At 34.0% G+C, this 20,953-nt stretch overlaps 1 protein-coding gene across 1 annotated transcript in view; it reads left to right on the top strand.

Moving 5' to 3' along the window:
- PHF14 (PHD finger protein 14) overlaps window positions 1–20,953 on the top strand; it is a 180,964-nt gene that overhangs the window by 74,874 nt on the left and 85,137 nt on the right. Inside the window, exons 17-18 of the mRNA XM_085049823.1 lie at window positions 11,170–11,220; window positions 11,374–11,495. Of these exons, the coding sequence (XP_084905949.1) occupies window positions 11,170–11,220; window positions 11,374–11,495 (173 nt within the window). The remainder of the gene's footprint in view (window positions 1–11,169; window positions 11,221–11,373; window positions 11,496–20,953) is intronic.

Below are 20,953 nucleotides of genomic sequence, written 5' to 3' on the forward strand. Positions count from 1 at the left end.
CTTACCTGGTGTTCCTGCCTACTGAGCCCTTCGTATCTCATCTCCCCATTTTCTTCTTTTTTTCTCTTCTCTCTTTTTATACCTAATGTGGTGCTGTTAGGGTGTGGAGAATCATGGTTCTGGGACTAAAGAGAACTAAAATTATTTCAGGAAAGACATTCATAGTTGTAATAAAGGAGTGATGTAAGGCATTGTTCAGAAATTCCTAGGAATCCAAGATTTGTTCATTCTAAAGCCCATGTAATAACTGCAAGCTTCTCCTGTGCAAAATGGAGAGAAGTCTGATTGCTCTGAAGTGTTCCCCTCATGCTGTGACACTGTGATGTGCTCCACTGGTGATTTCGCACCTCATGTGTTGCATAATGTATCTACACCCATTGTGGTATGCAATATAGAGATTAATTGACTTTCAGTGGACTAATGTGTTGTCACTGTATGGCATTGCACTGTGGAAAAATTGTTGCTACCACTTTAAAAAAGATTTTGTTCTTCTGCTTGAAGTTTTAGAGTCTCTCTCTCAGTTCTTTCCAGTTCTCTACTTTTGTACTACATACAGATTTGCAAGATAATATCTTTGCTGCCTTGTGGACAGGACCTCTCTCTCAAAGAGAAGCATCAACCACTGACTCAAGCAGTAAATCCCGCACAAATTCATGGTTGACTGGGAATTTATGATTCTCACAACCATGGGCTTTCAGCCCAGGGCCCTGGGATCCCCTTAGTCTGTCACTGGTGTTGAAGAAAGAGGCAAAGAAACCATTTAACATCTCTGCCTTGTCTTTGTCCCCGTTTGTGAGATGACCATCCTCATCCTGTAACAGGCTGATGTTATTTCTGCAGTGTAGAGCAGCTGTTGCAGAGAAATGGGAAGACAGACAAAAAGTCCAGCCATTTGGACTCCATTGTTTTGGAGACAACAGCTATCATATTGTACACTGAAATGTAATTTAATTTTGCAAGAAGACCTTTCTGATTTTAAACTTCCTAATAAGGAAGACCATGTAAGTGAATACACAAGGGTAAATTTGAATATACCATACTTCACTCTGAGCCAGGGTCTGTAAAATTATAAATAAATGTACATAAAAAAGACATTAGGTCTTTATACTTAATTCTGTTGTATAAAAGCTGTATTTGCAGACAGAATTTAATGAATTGTTTATGCTTTGTGCATTTCAAGCCATATGTAGTGACCTTTTAAAGGTTTTTAGCATTTCAGTACATAACTCTTTAAACTAAGTATATTTAAAATCTGTAATCTCTATAATTCCAATTTCACACTTTCATAAGCATCACAAATCATTATTTCTGCTGCTAGTTAATTTCATAGAAATTAATTTCTAATGATTAGCTAATAGCTAATAGAAATCAATAGCTAATTGCATAAACCAGATTTCTATAAACACCTTCTTTTTATTTCTTATAAATCTGAAGAAGTTTTTTAACATTTGCTTTTCAAAACTGTGCAATTTTTTTTCCACTGGGTTTTTTATTATAAAGATTAAAAGTATGGAATAGATTGTATCTTTGGAAAATATTTTAAAGAGATGCAAATAGCATTTTCAGCAGTAAATTGAGAGATTAATGGTTTTCCTCTGCTCAGCTTTCCATGTTCAGATTTCAGAGACTTTTTGAGGTGATCCATATTATGAAAAAACAGGTTTTAACAATTTGTCAACTTCATTTGCTATCCTAGAATAAAAAAGAATCCACAGATTTTTTTTTTTGTCAAACATGTCATTGCTAAAATAGTTTTATTAGCCTGGTGTCATATTTTTGCAAATAAGAGTTTTCCTTCTGTCATTTGAAAAAATGATCGTAAGTATATTTCAGTGAATTTAAAAAAGTTTCATAAACTTTACTTTGCCTGCTGTGCATGCTATCGTCTGGAAGTGTAATGGAGTTCCTGTATTTTACATATATACATATCTTCCAAAGCAATTCTGTGCACCTGGGGCTACCTGTGTGCTCTAAGGGTGGAAGGGATGCTGTTGTATCTTTTGCAGTTAAGTAGTGTTTGTGTTGTTGAATATTCCATTTTTCAGTAATGCTGTCAGATCGTGGTACTCCTTAACGAGCATGTTAGAGGGGGTTTTTCATGTGGTTTGTTTTGGTGGAAATTTCATTTTTTATTCCTTTTTTTTGAGAAGCAGCTATCTACCTAGTGTTATAAAGGCTTTTCATAAAGGCATTTTGGGAACTTAGTAGTCAAGGCCTGTAAATAAAGTATTCTTACTCTGATACCAAATTTACTTTTGTTATTTAAAACCTGAAAATCTTTTTTTCCATAATTGCATTGTATATAATCCAGAGGAACAGACAGTAATTTTTCTGCTTAACTGCAAATAAAAAGTGTGAGTTAGTTTTGGTTTTGACATACAGAATTTAAAGATTAATTGCTGTCAAGTGAATATAAATTCTCTAGAAAAGAAAAAAAAACCCAGTAGTCAACTTTCTGAAACTTAAGGTTTTCATTATAATGAACATTGTAAAATACTTTTTCTTCATCAGTTGATAGAAAAGCTCGTAACATCACCAATGTCGCAAATGTAAAAATTAATTTAGCTTGCCAGATACATGGATACATCATAGTACAGGACTCCTTTTTTTGGCTTCAGGTGAAATTGAGAGTGGAGTGAAGTAAGATCCAGCTCTTCCACTATGCTTGAAGCAAATGGAGTGTATCAGAGTTTTAAATTTTGGGGTTTTTATTTGATTTTTTTTGAGTTTGGGGATTGTTTTGGTTGGTTGGTTTGGTTTTTAGGAAAGCAAGAAGAAAAATACCCTACAAATAAAAGATCACTTGTTTTTCATGCAGCAAAGGCATGGAGAGATGGGTATATTCCAAATGGTATTCCAATGGTGTAAATACTGGTATCTCTGTAAGTAAAGGTAACTGGCATGTCTATCACTTCTGCAAATAAGTACCCTTAAGCTGAATTTGCCAGGAAAGAACCACTTGTTTTAGCAACACCTGCAGACTGGGCTTTTCTGACCTCTTTGTCCTCCTGCTTCCATTTCAGTTCTCTAAATGTGTACTTTGGAGAAAATTAGCGTCAAAAAGGATAGAAGTCAATCATGCCCTCTCTCAAATTCTGTTGCTTCTTTAAGCCTGAGGAACAGAAGGTACAAGTTAATTGATAGATTCAGTGATAGTTTTGCTTGACAGCAGGAATGTTGCAAAATTTTTGGTTTTCTAGAAAGAAAAGTTCTCAGGAGAATGGAAACTAAGAAGAGAAAAAATGTAATTTTGTGTAATTAAGCTTCATGGTTGACTTGTTTCTTTTTATAATCATATTTTGATATACTGCTGTTTTCTTTTCGTCTGACAGTTCCCTTTTTATTCCTGTCATTTTTCTGGAAATTTAATAATTATTTCAGAGATATTTTTTGAACAGTAGTGATTTGTACCATTTGAAATACTCACTTTGATCTGTATTGAACGAGTGTGCCATCTGGTGTCTACATGGCAGTCCTTACCTTTATTTAAAATAATTTTATGCATATAGGGTGCTATCAGTTGAACATTTCTTCTACGTTTTAACAAATCAAAGGGAGTCTGAAGAATTTTTTTCTGCAACTGGTTTCATCATAACTTTTTTGTCAGCAAAGAAAGTTTGTAATTTCCAGCTTTTCATAAGGAATGGATAATGTCATGGATTAAAAATTACTTTATTTTTTAAATTATTTTTTTGTCTTTAGGTAATCCATAGCAGTATATGGTAAAGGCTGCGTCATTGAGAGAGTTGAGGTTTGAAGGTTTTTGATATGTGTGATATGTGTCTGTGAACCATAGCTTAACATAAACTAAAAATGTGGAAACATATCATTAATGTTAGTGTGTCAGCTACAAGTTGACATAAGATAGAAATGAAAATGTTTGAAGAATTTAGATAGGATCCAGAATTAAAACATGATTGCAATCTTATACTGGCCCTCTTCACTGGGCATTTCAGCATGTGGAAAAGACAGCTACTTGTCTTTTTCAAGGAGTCACTGTAGCCACAGGTCTGTCAGGGAAGCATAAATCAATATGTGCTATTATTTCTGACAAGAAATGTAAGGTTTATAGATCTCCAAAAATCAAAGCATCTAAAGTTCTTCACATTTTGCCCTCTTAAAGCTACAACACACACAAAACAACAGCTAAAGAGTTTTTGCAAAAGAAAGAAAGTACCATGGTACCAATAGTTTTGAAAGTCAGGTATGTCTTTAGTAATTTCATCCATTTTTTAATGTGAACTCTGAGACTGGTTTTGAACTGTTTATATGAAATGATCAAATGAAAATGCATGCTTTCCTAACATCATCCTGTGCCTCCAAACTCCAGGAGCACTTGGAGTACCAACTGAATTTCCTGTGCTCAGCTTTGCAAAGAAAAGTACTTAGTTCATAGCACCAGCACTGTTAGGGGTATCAGAAACTCAATGCTGGAAAGAAGAGCCCTGTGTATATGACAGTATTGTTTCTGTGGTATCCAAGAGGTTTAGAAGCATGAGCATGATAAGAACACCATCTTTCTTGTAAGCTGGTACAAGCAATGGATGCTAATGGAGTGACATCCCTGAACCTGAAATATTCAGCTAGAACAGCATAAGCAAGTGTGGTGGGCCTCTTTGCTGCCTTTGTGTCTGTTTGCAAACAAAGGAAATTCTAACCAGTTAACATACTAAGTGAAGGAGAAACTGGGAACAGTGCTTTTTCTGTTGTGATGTTTGAAATAGTTGGCAGAATTAATACAGCTTTTGCAAACGACTGAGAATCACTTATGTTCTCTTAAATATCATTGAGGTCTAACCCCTCCTATGTTTGAATTTTCTTTCTCAAGTAACATTTTGAAATCGCTATGCGGAAATCACAATTGATCTTCCAAAAAACTGTGACTCAGGAGATCAAATCCACAACCATGCTTGTTCACTTTATGGGAGCGAACTTGAATCCTTGCCATTGACCACAGATACTTTCAGTATTTCATATTCATTTCCATGTGTTGTTAACGTTGTTAGCTCCTCGGTATCTTCTTGTAAAGGTATAAATTAAATGGTGACAGTATCAACTTTTATCCTGTAGGATCACTTCAGAGTAAGCTCAAGAGGAGCATATACTTCTGACGTTTTGGAATCACCTCTCCCATTTTGGTCAGTTTACCAGTTCTGGATCAGTAATGTTGGGTTTTTTTCTTCCAACTGGCAAATTAAAGTGCTCCAAGGGAACATTCTGCCTTCTATTGCTGTCTTTGGATAAACTGGTTTAAAGCATAAACAATGAAACGTCATGATGAGGTTTGGTGATAGCCATAGTGGTTTTGGGTCATGTAGACACCTATTCTGTCCTTTCACCATTGTGCTTTCTCACTTGGAAGCTAACGTATCAACTTGTTGCATCTGTTAGTGATGGCAAACAGACTGTTTCCTTTGCAGCTTTGCTTTGCTGCTTTGTTTCCTTTTGCAAACAGTCTGTTTCCTTTCAAAGACTACAGGGTTCATCCTAGGCTCTATTTGTTCCTTTACAGATGTCTTTCATTTGCCTCATGTATGGAATTTATCTTTTTGAGAATATTCAAAATCTTATAGTTAATCTAATAGTCCAATCTTCATTTTAGCTGTTTCATAGTTGCACAGTTGCTTATAAACAGAAATACGAAATACGAGCATTCTCTTCTAGCTTTTCCAAGTTAAAAAAGGAGACTCCCACTTCAGTCTTTCTACTTCTCCTACTGTTGTGTTTTAACCCATTGTTGATCAAATTTTCCCTCAGCATATTTTCATTCCATTTTGGACAGGGTTTTTTAACTGTCTGATTTTTTTAAAGCATCTTGAGTTCACCATTTCCTCTCATGTGTCACCCCATATCCCTCATGCATTTGATCTATGTCACATTGTATCACTTATGACTTCATCATTCATTATTAATTTCTCGTGTCAGTATTCTGTTTTTCAGCCATTTAAGTCCTGATTCTTTTAATTCCCCAAGCCAACATGCAAGTTTCCACTCTGTAACAGCAGAGTGCTTCACTGCACAGATGGATACTTTTGTGACACAAAACACAGTAGCTGAAAGAAACCAATTCTTTTTTTGTCTTTCCCTTGGCTATGGAAGTAACTATGCTCTACTTACCCTATTTTTTGTTAGTTTGTTTTCCAGAGGTTTTCTCTAACATTCTTTCTTAATTGTGTTTTATTACTTGCATTGTATATTATAAAATGGTATGTCTTATATACGATATTGTATTAAGTGTCGACTTAGATCATTACAGATAAGATTAGACAGCAGCACACCAATGTTGGGTGTTTTCCTGCTTCTCTTTCTTTTCAGATTTGATAGATTTTTAGCATGTGATGCACATCTCTGCTGCTTTGTAGGTAATGCTTTGGTAATTCTTGTAATGCTTTGTGTGAATTTTTATACAAATAGGCAAGAGGTAGGATTTTCTCTCTTCCAACTGTTAAATGAAAAATCAGAAGTTAATAAAATAACTGAAATAAGTGAAATGGTGTATGCCTTAGTACTGTGGAATGGTTCTCCAGCCTCCACAGATGGTAAGCCTTGAAGTAAAAGACAAAAAGGGACATCGTTAATCTTTAGGTTTCATTTATTCAGAGCATTGCTCTTTTCAGTGGAAGGGCATTAAAATTGCTTTGAAGGTTAAACCTTTGGTAAGATATTCTTGGAAAAGATGGCTTGATTTCACCTTGATGATCTCATTGAATCAAATGGCTCAGTTTCTTTACCCAAGGAATATAATCTCATGGGATTTTAAAGAGTTTAATTAGCAGTTTATTTGATGAGGTGTGTCTTTCCCCTCAAAATGTTATACTAAAAAAGACTCACAAGAAGAATTTAATTTGTTTTATCTTTTATAATTTTTAAGTGTTTTATCAAAGTGCTTCTATTGCTTTTGTTTAAAAATATTTCTGTTTCATGCCAGCATCTTAATTTTAATTCATTGACCTTTCCTGGGCTGCTCAGATTATTTTGGGATGTTATTGCTAATGAAATAAGGTACTATTTTTCTCTTTCAGTTCAGTGTATGTTCTTTGTGATGCAGAAGCTAAATCTTTGGACTGTTTATTTCAAAAAGCAATAGCTTTTAACATGATTTCCTAATGACAGTAATTTAAGCAGTTGCTCATGACTGTAGTAGCATTGCCTGTAGTAACTGGTAGATTCATTCTTTACAATATTTGTTTGAGAGCTATTGTATGCCCAAGGTGATTAAGTGTTGGAGTATTTTTTTAGAGCAGCTGAATGGGAAAGGATGAGGCCTGAGTACAGAAGAGGTTCTCACTTTAGTTGGGGAATGTGGGGAGAACTTTGGTATACATTGGGAGATGTGGTTTGGATGTACTAGAGAAGGGGAGATTAAGAGGTCACTAGAGAAGGGGAGAAATAGAAATATTATGGTATAATATCAGGAGGTCACATTTCATTACTTGGGCTGGGTTTAGTGTCAATTAATTCCTTTATTTGTATTATTTAACTGCTGTAATTATGAAAGGAATGAAATGAAAAATAGAGCCTGCACTTTTTATGACCTTGGCATGTTTGAGTTTTCAGGGCAGTTAAGGTTATATAGAATCAGCCCTTAGCTCTAGGCATCTAATTTTAAATCTTCAGTTGCTTGTGTGATAAACAGAATGTCACCCTGCATGGTGAATCCACTGATGCTTTGGGCTCCAGAGCTCAGTGTCTGCAGTCTTGCTGTTACTATATGGAAGTGTCTGAGCACACAGCACACTTACTCCAGTGCCCACTGAATGAATTCCAAAACTGTGCAAGTACAGAACTTAGCATAAGACACAACCAAAGACTTGCCAATCAGCAGTCATTAAATGCTGACATTTGAAATAATTTTTCACAGAAATCTTTTCTTTTTGCATTTAGAAAATTTTATAGGTTCATATTCTGAACCACTTTCCGTTGTTCAGTACTTCTTTTATTATTACTATTCTTGTCCTAAAATGTCACCTTGTCACAGTTGCCATGTATGGGTCTGTCTAATCCACACCTTGCTCTCTGTTTTGATCTGGACTGAATCGTCCATCCCAAGTGGTAGATGTTTTACAGCATTTGTATCTTCAGCAGTAAAATAAAAAAGCATTAATTGGGATTTTGCTTGGATGCTGTTAATGTGGCTTAGCTTTCCTGACTTGTCTGTTTAAACACTTTAGAAATTCAGGGACAAATTTCACAAAACTGTCTTGCTCCATTTTATGATACTGGGAAATTTTCAATTGAAGGTATTTCTGTAGTATTGAATTGCCAGGTATTTTGATTAAAAAAGCTCACTTTGTTTATGTGCATATTTTATTGGGTTAACACTGTAAGTTTTGTATATGAAGAAGTTTATCTCAGTTGTAATATACGCCATTTAATAACAAGGTTCCTTTAGCTTCTTTAAATAAACAAATCCTAAATTATGGCAAGTACATACAGCTCTTAAGACTTGATATTTGTAATCTCTCATGGTTTCATTCTGAGCCTGATAATGATAGAAATTATTTAAAGCTATTTAAACTGCAGTATTTTGAGGCAAGCAGCAATGAATAATGTTGAACAAAGTAATATAGATTTACCTGATTATTTTCTATTAGCCTGTAAAGTGACTTTAGTGACAGCATATGTAAAATTACAAATGTCGAATTACTGTAGTGCTGTTGCTGAAAATCACGGAATATTCAATTTTCAGTTGTGAATTTGATGTTATTTTCCATGGTGAATGCTGGCAATAGTAAAATGATCTGAGCAGTAGCATTGCAAATATGTTTAACTCAGGTCACTTTGGAAAAAAAATAATGTAAAATTGTTGTTTTAAAAGCATATAAAATATTCTACAAACATGTGTGCTAAAAATGTTGATTTTAATGTTTGTTTTCTAGTGATTAACAAACAAACTCGAGTATGTTTGAAGGTTTAGAAAGCTAATGAAAGCATAATGCAAGTATAATTTAATGTGACATTCCTGGTCCTATACTCTACTGATTATATAGCAGACAGGTGAAAAATCAACATTTTCTTGACAAAAGTGACTAAATTATTCATAAATCTTACATCTCCATTTTGTCGAAGTTTAAAGATGTTTCATTATTCCTTAAAATGGAGTTACTAGCTTGGAATACTTTCTATTTAGAGTCAAAAGTAATGTCATTGTTACCTAGATTTCCAAATTATGTATCAGTTTTCAAGATAGCATTACTCTGATGGTACAAGGCATGCGCTTTTGTCTCTTGCTGCTTAAACACAAAGAGTGAGGATCCTAACACTGCTTGCATTGGCATGAACTGTTATACCTACTTTATAATCTTTGCACAGCTGCATTCAGCAGGGCCTATGGAGCTTAAAATTGTCAAAGTTTATAAATGTTCTTAGGTCTAATATCAGAGGCTGAAAGAAGTAAAATTGGCAGTTAATTTGGTGGTCTGATCAAACTTTCTTTTGTCTAGTTTTAAATTGCAGTGACCTTGGATTGTGTAACATGTAGTTGACCTGTAGCCCATGTTATATTAATACCTCTAATATTACACTGATGAATTCAGTTACCTGTAATAAACCACTTTTTCCAAATTTGGGCACTTGGGTGTCTACTGTATGGCTTGTGAAAGGTAGAACACCTAATTTATGTCTATATTATTAAATGTATAGTAAAAAAATGATATGTATTAAATAGATAAAATTTTACATTTTTTAATAAATCATCCTTAGGGAAATGTGAAAGAGAATCCTAATGGTAACTAAAGTATTCTAAAGAGCCATGAAATAGACTAGCGTTTTCCATTCCACTCATTCATTGCTACTACAATGTTAACTCCTGTCTAAAAAAGGAAAATCTTCCCAAACAGAATGTTATTAACATATACAGATCGAAATCTCTGTAATTATAAAGGTATAGATGTGTCAAAGTGGCAGGTTTATTTGCATTATAGCTTTATTTAAATTCTGTAAATCAGATTAATATAGAGAACTGTCTTTAGTTTGAAGCTAGTATAAATCACCTTCAAAGAGGACCCAAACTGGAGAATCATGATATCATTAGCTTCTTCAGAATTGGATTTATGACTGCTCATGCTTCTAAAGTGGTGTAGGATTTTTTTGATGAGCTGTTTTTTACTTTTTCTCACTTGAAGTGAACACCAGCTTCTTCAAAAAATGTTTTAAGAAGTCATGAATTAGTCAGTGCTTTATCATATGATAAATTACTTCCTAATGTGATGATTTCCTCCCAGAAAAACAAGCATTTTCATGGGTTTTTATTTATTTATGTTATTGGTGTCAGTGTGTCAGACCTTTGGGTTACTGGAATAGTCTCTGATGTTTCTTATTTCCTTCCACATCCCGTCTAATATACTTTCCTTTTTAAACAAGAAAGAAAGAGTGTGATATTGTCAGCTTGTGGCAGTCATTTAACACAGGCAGGTTAATAATGCTGCTGTTTCAAAGATAAAATGTAGTGACTGAAGCTCAACTCATGTAAGTTGTGTGTAGTAACTTTAGATGTGCTTGTAAACCTTTGGTGCTTGCTGTTAACAGTCCATGGATTCCTCTTGTCTTCCACACTGTTGTTTTTTTGGCAACTGCAATACTGAAATAATTTCTACATTTTGTATCACATGTTCCATCTGTGTTCACCAGTTATATGTTGGTTTATGCTACAACTTTATGAACTTTTGCCACATACCCATTATGCTAAGCTTCAGTTTGAAAGCTTTAATTCTTGTTACTCCTCAAAATCTGTAAGTTGTTTTGTGTTTCTTTTTAGGTAAAATAATTTAAATTTTTTAAAGTATTATCACTTGGCTTATAAATAGAGCACATTTTAGTGCTCAATGAGTTTATTTTAATACACTGTTCATACCAATTTTCAAAATACTACTTTTGGGAAGTTTGTGCAGAGTCAGTAAGAGATTTGTAATTCTAGTGGCAGTCTTTTTGAGATTAAGACTTAACATGCTCAGGTGTTTGTATTTACTTTCTGGCTATTTCTATAGATTTATATCCAGAATGTGAAAGCTATTGTCCTAATACTGATAAGTGTAGTTGTGTGGTATTGGTTCTGTAGGTAATGTTTTAAATTATTTCCTGCAAAATGGTTTTGTTGTTGGTAGGAATAATAGATAGATAGCAAAAACATTCTGTCCCCTAACATTGAATTTTAAATATATTCTCTTCTAGAGAACTAGAGGACGAAAACGAAGCTTTGTGCCTGAAGAAGAAAAACCTGAGGTTGGAATATAGTGTTTTGTTTGTTTTTTTTAACAGTTTCACAAAAAATTAAACTTTGGGCTGAAGTGTTATTTTCCATGCCATAACTGAAAATATTTGCTTTCCTTCCCTCCTTTCCCCCCATTCCTTTCTTTTTGCCTTCCACTATGACAGGAACGGATTCCCAGAGAAAGAAGGCAGCGGCAGTCCGTTCTGCAAAAGAAGCCCAAGTCAGAGGATTTAAGGACTGAGTGTGCTACCTGCAAAGGCACTGGAGACAATGAAAATCTAGTCAGGTAGGTTTGATACTCTCACCATATGAGGAGTTGAAGTCCCATCTTTATCACTCTGTTGTGATTAAAATGAAGAAAATGTACTTGAAAAAAACAAGTAAATTTCCTCCCTTATTTAGGGGAAACATTACATCAGAACTACGGACTTGATTTACTTATTGATCTACCAAAAACATTTATATTTTAAATAACCAAGATAATCTGTTTTTCTAAGGCAGGAGAATTAATTTGCTCTTGTCAGGGTGAATTGTCAATGTTACAGAGCAGGTCGGAAAGATAAACCAGTATTTTAATGATACTAAAGCTACATGAGCATCCTAAAAGTAATTAAATTAAAATAATCAACAGTTTTATGAGCTGGTGGATTATGAGGAATTTATGTTTTTAAAAAGGTATTAATGCTAACTCCATTAATGCAAATCATGAAAGGGTTTGATAATCACGTTTCTTATCTGAAACAGAAATGAAAAAAAGACCATTGAATGATGTTTTAGTAGGTGCAGAAATCTAATTAAAGTGTAGAATAGCTGCTATTAAATAGCTACCATTGACCACAACTTCTGCCAATTTTGACTTTATAGCTGGCATTGTAATCCCTTTGCAAAGCTATAGAAACTGTTCACAATTTGTGAAAAAAGAATCATGGACATTATCAATCAGAAGGTGGATTTTAATTGAATATACAGAGATTTCATTAAAATGATCTTATAAATTCAGATTAAAAAAAAGTGTCTCATATTTAGGTGCTGTGTTCTTCAACCAGATTTTTCTAGACAAGTTCTTCTCTTTAGGTTAGATATAATTGTTACTTTTAACTGAAAGGATTACTCCAAAATAAGTATTTTAATTTATTTCTAGGAGTCAGAGTTATGAGAAGTCAGAATCACTGATGATACAGGCAAAGCAACTCATAGCTTTAGAATCAGGAAGTGTCACAGGTACAGATGCCTTGTATGTACTTACAATAGCTGGTTTTAGCATCAATTACTAGATATAATTTACCATAGAAGTTGATACAACTTCAAGGTTGTGTGCCAGATCGTAGTTGTATTTCCAGATTGGAGGCAGAGTGCCTCTACAAGCTCATCGGTAAACGTGTGACTCCCATACACAGACAAGCTGCTACTGCTGGGTAATCCTAGATCCTGCTCAGAAGCAGGCTGTGAAATTGTGGGGGGTGTTCCAGGGGTTGCTCATGCAGTTACGCTGATGAGAACTGGTGGCAGCAGGTTTTTATCTGCCCATGGAAAGATAAAGGGCTTTCTTAAGCCCTATACTTTGCAAAAAATAAAAGATGCAGGAAGACCGTTTTATTGTGGGAAGGAATCCTGGCAAAACTTGTACTATGCTTTACTGTGAAAAATGCAGTGAATTAGTTTTCTTCTTCAGGCTTTTTCTAGAAGTGGTAAATACCACTTTGGAGGACATAAAGGATAATATGAGAAAATGCCATGAGGACCTGTATATTTAAGTTGCAATTAAAAAAAATGGTAGAAAATCAGTGTTATATTTTGTTTACTGCAGGAAAAGATTTTAATAGTAATTTAGATGGGCCAAAAATAAACATACTAAATAATAAATAAACTTTAAGAGAACCCGACAGGTTCTCTTAAAAATCATCCTCATAATTAAGCTAAGAAATTGGACAGTACTCCTGCATAGGAGGAGGAGTTTGTTATGTTCTAACCCTTTGTTCATAATTCTCAAAAAAATATGTCCTTAAATCTCCTTATTTTCCATATTACTTTTAAAAAAAGGTTTAAATTTAAAACTTGCTTTTCTTCAGGTAATTCCTATAAATACCTTCCAACTTTATCTAGTTTGGATTACCGCTGCTTCTAAGGAGCTGTGGAGGCTTACTTTTGATAATTACTAAATTATGGTAACTGCAGCCACAGATGTGTAGGGGAGTGATCCACAGAGTGTTGCTATGTCAGAGAAAGTTTTCAGAAGCCTATTTTCTTTTACATTGTCACAAAGGGATAGGAGTGATGCTCTGCGTGCCCTGTCGCTTTCTCCTCCCTGTACCATCATGCAGGACTCCTTTGTGCTGGTAGAAATAGTGTTTTAAATGCAAGGTTGTAGGGCTCCTTGCAAGCAAGAAATGTTTAGGAGGGAAAACAAAGTATTTTTTCAATATCTGTTTGTTTGGCCATGTCTGTTAGTAAAGCCCAAAATTTCTCAGATCTTTATTACTGTTTTTGGTCTTCACCAAAATGTTTTGTAATTAGTGGATTTAATTTTCCCTCTTTCCAGCCCATCTGCAATTAAGGAAAAGGTGGGGTTGTAGTGATGTTATACAAGAGATTTTTCTGAATATGAAAGTTCATCACTAAGTTAAATAGAAATTTGCAACTGGTGAAACTGCAGATGTAAGGAATAATCTTGAAGGGCCGTCTGTCTTTTCCTGCCATGTGTTACTACAAACATGGCTGGTTACATGACTCTCAGACCATCTGCTTCTAGAAAGTGTAGGTTTTTCTAAAATTTACTTGGCCCTCACTCCAAAGGTGCTATCTGAATAAGGATTAGAGGAAGATAAGCAATTTTTTATACTCCAAATAATGCAGCAGAAATTATAATTTCTAATAATTTCTTTAGCAACAAATCTGGAGCAAAATATATAATTTAACTAGTTATTACTGTGTGACTATTGGGGTTTTTTTTTGTTTTTTTTTAATCTCCATTTTAGGTGCTTCTGGGTAGCATTGGATGGTTAAGGGATTATTTGCTGTATGTTCATTGGCTTTACTTAACCTGTTGTTCATATGGTTTAAAATCAATAAATAAATATTGAAGGATTTTTCCTAAAAAATTACATTTCATTCTGATGAATTGTAGTGCTTTACTAACTGGCTGAATTATGCCACAGTGACTATAGTGATAAAAATTAGGCTATCTTTAATTATTACCTTTTCTCTAAAACTTATTGACATGTTACTTCTATATATGCTAAAAGTTGCCGTGTGTATGTATTACAGAAATATCAAGACAGTGCTTATTTAATCAGGGATGTCAGATAATATAGATAGGCTGTTTCAGTATAGTAGCAAGCACTAGAACTGAAAGTTTAGATTTTGTGGTATTGTCCACTAGAAGGGATCAATCTTGTGATCCTTATGTGATAGCATTTTTTTTTAAGAAATAACAGTGAATTTATTTTATAAATTCTTCTATACAGGTCTGTGCAAATTCTGTTGAATTTAGTAATCCTGCAATTTTTACCTTTTACAAAAATAATGAGTGGTACAGTCAAGATTTACAGATCTAACAGTGAAAAGTTAATTGCCTCATTTGAGTACTTGATTTCAAAGTTGGATCTGTAACTGTCATTATAAATAAGTGAGAAAGCTATAGCTGTAATCAGGGAAAACAGTGGATTTTGAGTATCTTTTTACTGAAATGATCTGTCATTGGGTTTTGAGAGAAATAGTAGTAAAATATGGAGGTTTTTTAATATTTTGTATTTGACACAAATAGGTTTGATAGAAGGATTGAAGACACAGCACTTTTTATAAAGATAGAAGAGTTGAGTTAAAAGCGCTATTATGTATACTTGAAACTAAAGTATTCAGAAACCAGAGGGTACCTATAAAAATATACTGCTCAATGTTAACCAGTAATCAAATATTGGAAATGTTTGCGTGAAATTGAAGACATACATTGAAACATGGGAGTTTCTAAAGCGTGCTGTGAAAGCAAACTCAGAAACTCAGAAAATATTTTTAAAGGTTCTATTTGTTTTTAGAGCTGAACTCTGCTGTTTGTTTCAGAAAGAATTTAGATATGATGCTTTTCATTTTGTGAACCTTTTCAAGTCATAAATAGTTTAGACATTTAATAGGTTTCCTTAATGCTTAATTACAGTCTCACATGAATTGCTTAGAATGATAGATTTTGCAGAGGAATTGCTTGATTCATAAGTACCTCCTGGTTTGGTTTTTTGGGTTTTTTTCCCATAAAGTTGTAATGCACTAATGCAAATCTTTAAAAATAGCTCCCCAATAGTTCTCTTTTGAACGTCACCATATTTAGTAGAAACATGGAAAAAGAAGTGTCTTTTGGGTGGCTCAACATGTAATAGGTAAAACCTGCCTTCCATATTGTACCATTGGTACAGACAAAGTGCTTGTAGCACAGTATTACTGTATGTTCAGTTAAAATAAAAAATTGGGATGAATTGTGTAGGTAAATTTAATATGTAGAACAGTTTTTACATTTAGTTTTTACGTTATACTTTAGAAAGTATCCACAAGCTAATCTGGATTAATAACTTCCAAGGGAGGACTTCTAAATGAATCCACATCTAAAGTGGCCTCTTCTCAAAAAAGCATCCAGTTTTGAACTGCTGCTATTAAAAAAAAATAATAAAGTACTGCTTCTGTTTTTTGGCTCTAAGATTTGCTTGGGTAATATTTTGGAATGTAGTGCATTGGCATCTCAATAGTAGATCTGAGAAAAATCTACTATTGAGTAGCATAGAATTAGAATATCGTTCATGAATGCACCAAAATCAGGTTAAAGAAATCTCTGAAAAACATTCAGTTTCTTTATCCAACAATTTGTAGCAAGCATATTGTAATACATTCTTTAGTAGTTTCGTGTATTGAGTTTTTCTGTTGTGTTGTCAGTCACTTAGAAGTTTCTATTTAATTTGATTTGTGGTAACTGAGGCAAAATTACGACTTCAACATTACAGAGAGGGTAAAAAAGATGAAGGTCATGTATTTTAAAGAGTAGAGAATCAAATTTGTTGAAAACATAGATTCAAACGCTGGTTATAAAATATTCAAAAAACATAAATCTGCAAAGCAAATTATTAAGCATGTATGTAGTATTTATTTTTAATGCATGTATTTGCTAGGAGATAAGCTAAATGTAAAAGTACTTATTGTTCCCAATATACTCTCACTTTTCAGGCAAGTCTAATGGGCTGCACAACAGGCACTATATCAAGGCAGATGTGAAAGGGGAAGGTGAGGAGTAGGAAAAGAGAAAGAAGAAAACATATGCAGGGTCGTACTTACTAAACAAAAGAACTATTGAGTAAAATTGCTATAAAGTTGACATCAGTATGAGTTATCCAATCATACTATAACTAAAAATCTTTAAAATGTGTAGTACATCTGTAATTCTGTTGCTGCAAAGATATTTATCAAGTTTAGGACGATAATTTATACTGTACAAAGGATTGCATGCTTAGCTGCACACAGTGGTCAGCTTTAATTCTGCTTTTGACAGAAAGTGTGTTCTGGACAGCCTCTTTTGCATCCTCTGGAGATCTTCTCTCCAAAAATGTCTCTCACCAGATTTCTTTAATTGTATTTGTCTTGTATACGTTTATCTTTGCATTTTTATTTCTTACATTTCCATGCAAAGGGGCATGCCGAACTTCAAGTTAAGGATTTCTTCCTTATTTGTTTAGCTGTTAGTTTTGAATCTTTTCGTGAGCCAAAGTCTATTCCAGAACAAGTACATTAATTATTCATTGCTTTAAATGCACTGCAACAAAATTCACAGTCCATCATAGTGATTGAAAGCCTATTATTTACAGTAGAAGTTCAAGATCACTTATGTAGGGATTAATCACAAGGAAAATGTTTGTTAGTTAAGCCACAATTTGCAACAATCTTAGGTTTTACAGAGGATTACAAAGTGCACTGTTTTATTGCAATGAACTAAGAGAATGAAAGGAAATATAACATTCAGTTGTGTAGTTTATTTCTGCTGTATAATTTACAGGGATTAAATCTGTGAGTTAACTTTTCTAATTGCTTGAGTTATGTCTTAGATAATTTTTCGCATAATTCGTCATTGTATTGCCTTCTGAAGAGTTTCTTTTTTACTCTAGATAGCAGGATAGTGTATATATAATGACAAATGTGCATTTTTCTTCACAGAGGACTTTATTCAAACCAAACTTGCATTGCATTTTACTGTAAAATACCACAGATTTTTCATTTTCCATAAATTCATATGCTAGGGCAGACAAAAAAAAGCTGTAGGCATTGTGAAGCTCTCTTGCCAAGTACCTACAAGTCAGGCATAGGTCTGGTAATAAGATTTATAGCAACTGTCATTCAGGGCTTCTCTAGAAGCAGGCTGCTGCGTGTGTTTGGATTTGGTCTATCCAGCTACCTGAAGCTGCTCATGCCTGGAACATTTGCAAAAATCCGTGAAAGACCCTTGGGTTTTCTGTTAATTAGGCATCAGTCTATTTACCTGATACCTTGTGGATTTCTTTAGTACACTTCTCTGTTATTTTCTGAAATGAGACAGCAAAACCTGAATTGGAGCCCAGATTTCTTAGGGAAATTCAAACCATCCAAAGAATAGAAGCTTAGATCTTTGGTTTTTTGGGTTTTGGGTTTTTTTTTTTTTGTTTGGTTTTTTTTGGTTCTGTCTCTGGTTTGATTTTTGATACTGTGTAGTCTTGAAGGAACTATCTTAGGGGTAGTCTGTGCAGGAGTGGTGCAAAACTGAAATTTTGGAGGTACTGCCATGTTTAAAAGACTTGTTATCATTCAATTCTGTTACCAGAATTAAGACATTCAGGTTGGGAAATATGCACAGGACCGTCTGATGTAATTTTTCTGTAAAGTTTAGTGTTGAGCCTTTGTTTTGCAAAGGAGAGCAAAACTGCATGAGAAGTTATTTGCCCTACCATGCTTTCTGATCAAACACAGGTACAGCTAAGTGTGATTTCCCCTGCATGCTCCACAAAATGATTTCTTTGATTTTTGGGGGGATTATTTAAGGACATTTCCTGTTAATACGCTGGGAAGAAGTATAAATCCTTAGAAGTATCTGCAATGGAGGAAAAAGAGGTATTTGTCTCTCTTCAATGTTATAAAAGTTCTAAAACTCTTTTGAAGTATTGCTGTGATATTTGACAAGGTATGTTAGTGTTCCTCTTAGAAGTGAATGGGGAGGCAGTGTGAGCATTCCCCGGTTGTTTTCCTTCACATTATTTTCTGGGCTGTTCAGTGATCCCTTCTTGAAGTTCATACTGGGTTTTAATGTATAGAAGCTAAGTGAACAGTAGAAGTTTATACTCCTCAGGTATAAGTGTAATTTTCAGAAGTTCTTAGTATTTATGTTTGAAATATGCTGATCCAAAAAGCTTCTGTACCAGTGTTGTGAACCTCAAAAGTGTGCAACAAGATAACCACTTGTAAATAAGTGGATCTGTCTACAGGGTTACTTAATTTTCCACTAACAAAAGGAGTGTTTTACCTTTTTTTTATTACTGAATTTTTAATATATAGTTATCCTTTTTTTCCTTCAGTTACAGCTGCTTGATCAAGCCTGTGCTGCAATCATGCATTTGTAAATTACAGCTCGAAACTATATTTTGCAGTTGTAATCTGTTCCCAAGACAGCTGTGTATCTCAGGATTTATTTATTATTTTTCTGATTGCCCTAGGAAATATACGCACCAGAGACCTTTGCTCCTTTTTTTTTGTATTCTGTAATTACTAGGATATATAATAATTTATAAAATGAAAAAATATAATGTGGAGGCTCTTCACTATGAGTAATGAGTGACCTCTTTAGATATAGCAGTCTCACTGAATGAGGTGCTTCATTGGAAAATTAAAATTATTTAATGAGACAAGATGCAGATTTTGAAATTGCAGTTTGTGATGGAGGAGGAGAGACTGGTGACATATCAAATGATTCCCTGGTCTGTTTACTAGTAATAGGTTATGACTGCAGTAATACCTATCTGGATGGGGTCAGTAGCTTTTTGTGGGCCAAGATTTTTTTCTTACATCCAATTGCATCAAATAATACAATGCAGTTGGTGTTTGAATGTATCACTTACTTCTTCATTCTGGCCAAACTGCTTCAGTCACTTTCAGTGCAGCAATGTTTTCGCATCAGAGTATTTCATAGCATAGCATGCTCAGAAAGCAAATGTCAAATTCATTACCAATTCAGTTGTTTTGCATTGTTGAGCTGGGCCATTGCCACAGAAGCCACAAGACTGAAATTTATAGTTATGAAATTTATGACCTGAGAATGTTCATGTTCAGGTATTAAAATGATGTGGTAGAAGACCACAGCAGGAGACAATAACCGTTTAAATGCTGTGTTGCACAATCAGTTTTGACTTGTCACAATTAGTGTCAAGTGAGCATCTGTGCAGTCAGTTTTCTGAATTAAATACCTCTTCACAGAACTGTAGTGTGAATTATGGACTATTTGATTAAGAAGTCCTAGTATGCAAAAGAGTGATGCTTACTGTTCCACATGCAGTTTTTCTCACTTTTGTTACTGCTGCCCAATACTTTGACAAGTTTTTGGTCTGTAGTTTGTTAATCTGTGTGGGCTTTTGATAGTAAGTGACCTGAAGTTTGGGTGCAAAACTTAATCTACAGTATTCAAAACTAATTTTGTCATAGAACAGCGTGAAACTATGCGGTTTGTGTGTTTTAGGGTTTCTTGCATTACCAAAGAAGCCACATGAAAAGCAGCTAAAGTGAGCTTAAGGATATTGAGTCACTCTTCTCAGCATTGACCAGAGTTATCCTTCACATTATTAAAATGTCATATAGTACAAGTTTTCATTAATAAATCAATGGAGCAAAGTTGCATGCAATTGTTTGCTAATTTGGGTCTAAATCAAGAATTTTACATTTAGTGTTATTCCCTTAGAGGCTGTAGATAATCTACGTGTATTTCAGATATTATTGTTCTTTTTAGCTTAATTGTGCCATAAGCTGAGGTATTTGTGCAAAGCTTCTTACTTTGTACTTCTAAACAGATAAAAAAATCTAAAAAGAGCAATAAAAAAGCCGTTTTTTCATAATGCCTCTTCAACATTACAATATATTTGGTAAAGATTGCTTTTTTGGCAGCATATATAACAAGAGAAATCCAGTTTTAATATTGAACTTTATTTTGAGGTAGCTGAAATAATTTGTACGTAATAACACCTATATACAGAATTTGAGAATTGGGACATTAATATAGATCTTCTTATATAATGTCTTTGTTTTTTGAGAGAAGAAATAGAGTTGTAGGCTTTATTTCCTGTACTTTAGCATGATTTTGATGTCCACTAGATTTTGGCTACTTCTTACCCTAATTTCCTATTAGTGTGGTCATTGAAATTACAGATAGAATAGTGTAGACTAAAGTCTATTACTAAAGTAATGTTTTTTCTGTATGTAAAATTTAGGAATTTGTAAAATACTTACATATTTTTCATTTTTATTTCTTCCTTGTTATTAGTTTTGTTCCTTTCCTTGGCATAATTTTTAATTTTTGTGCAGTTTTTCCAGTTAATTTTTGAATTTTTTTTCATATGTGCTATTTCCAAGGTTGGATTCAGATTTTGCTTTGCCTCCAGTTAGTAAAACTGGATCTCCTTTACAGCAGCTGAGACTGTCACTATTACTTACACTTTGTGTTGTTCCTTAACATTCTCATCACAATGAAATTAAATTTTTGTA

This window comes from Lichenostomus cassidix, chromosome 2, assembly GCF_008360975.1.
Source record: "Lichenostomus cassidix isolate B80296 chromosome 2, HeHo_3.0, whole genome shotgun sequence".
Taxonomy (NCBI): Eukaryota; Metazoa; Chordata; class Aves; order Passeriformes; family Meliphagidae; genus Lichenostomus; species Lichenostomus cassidix.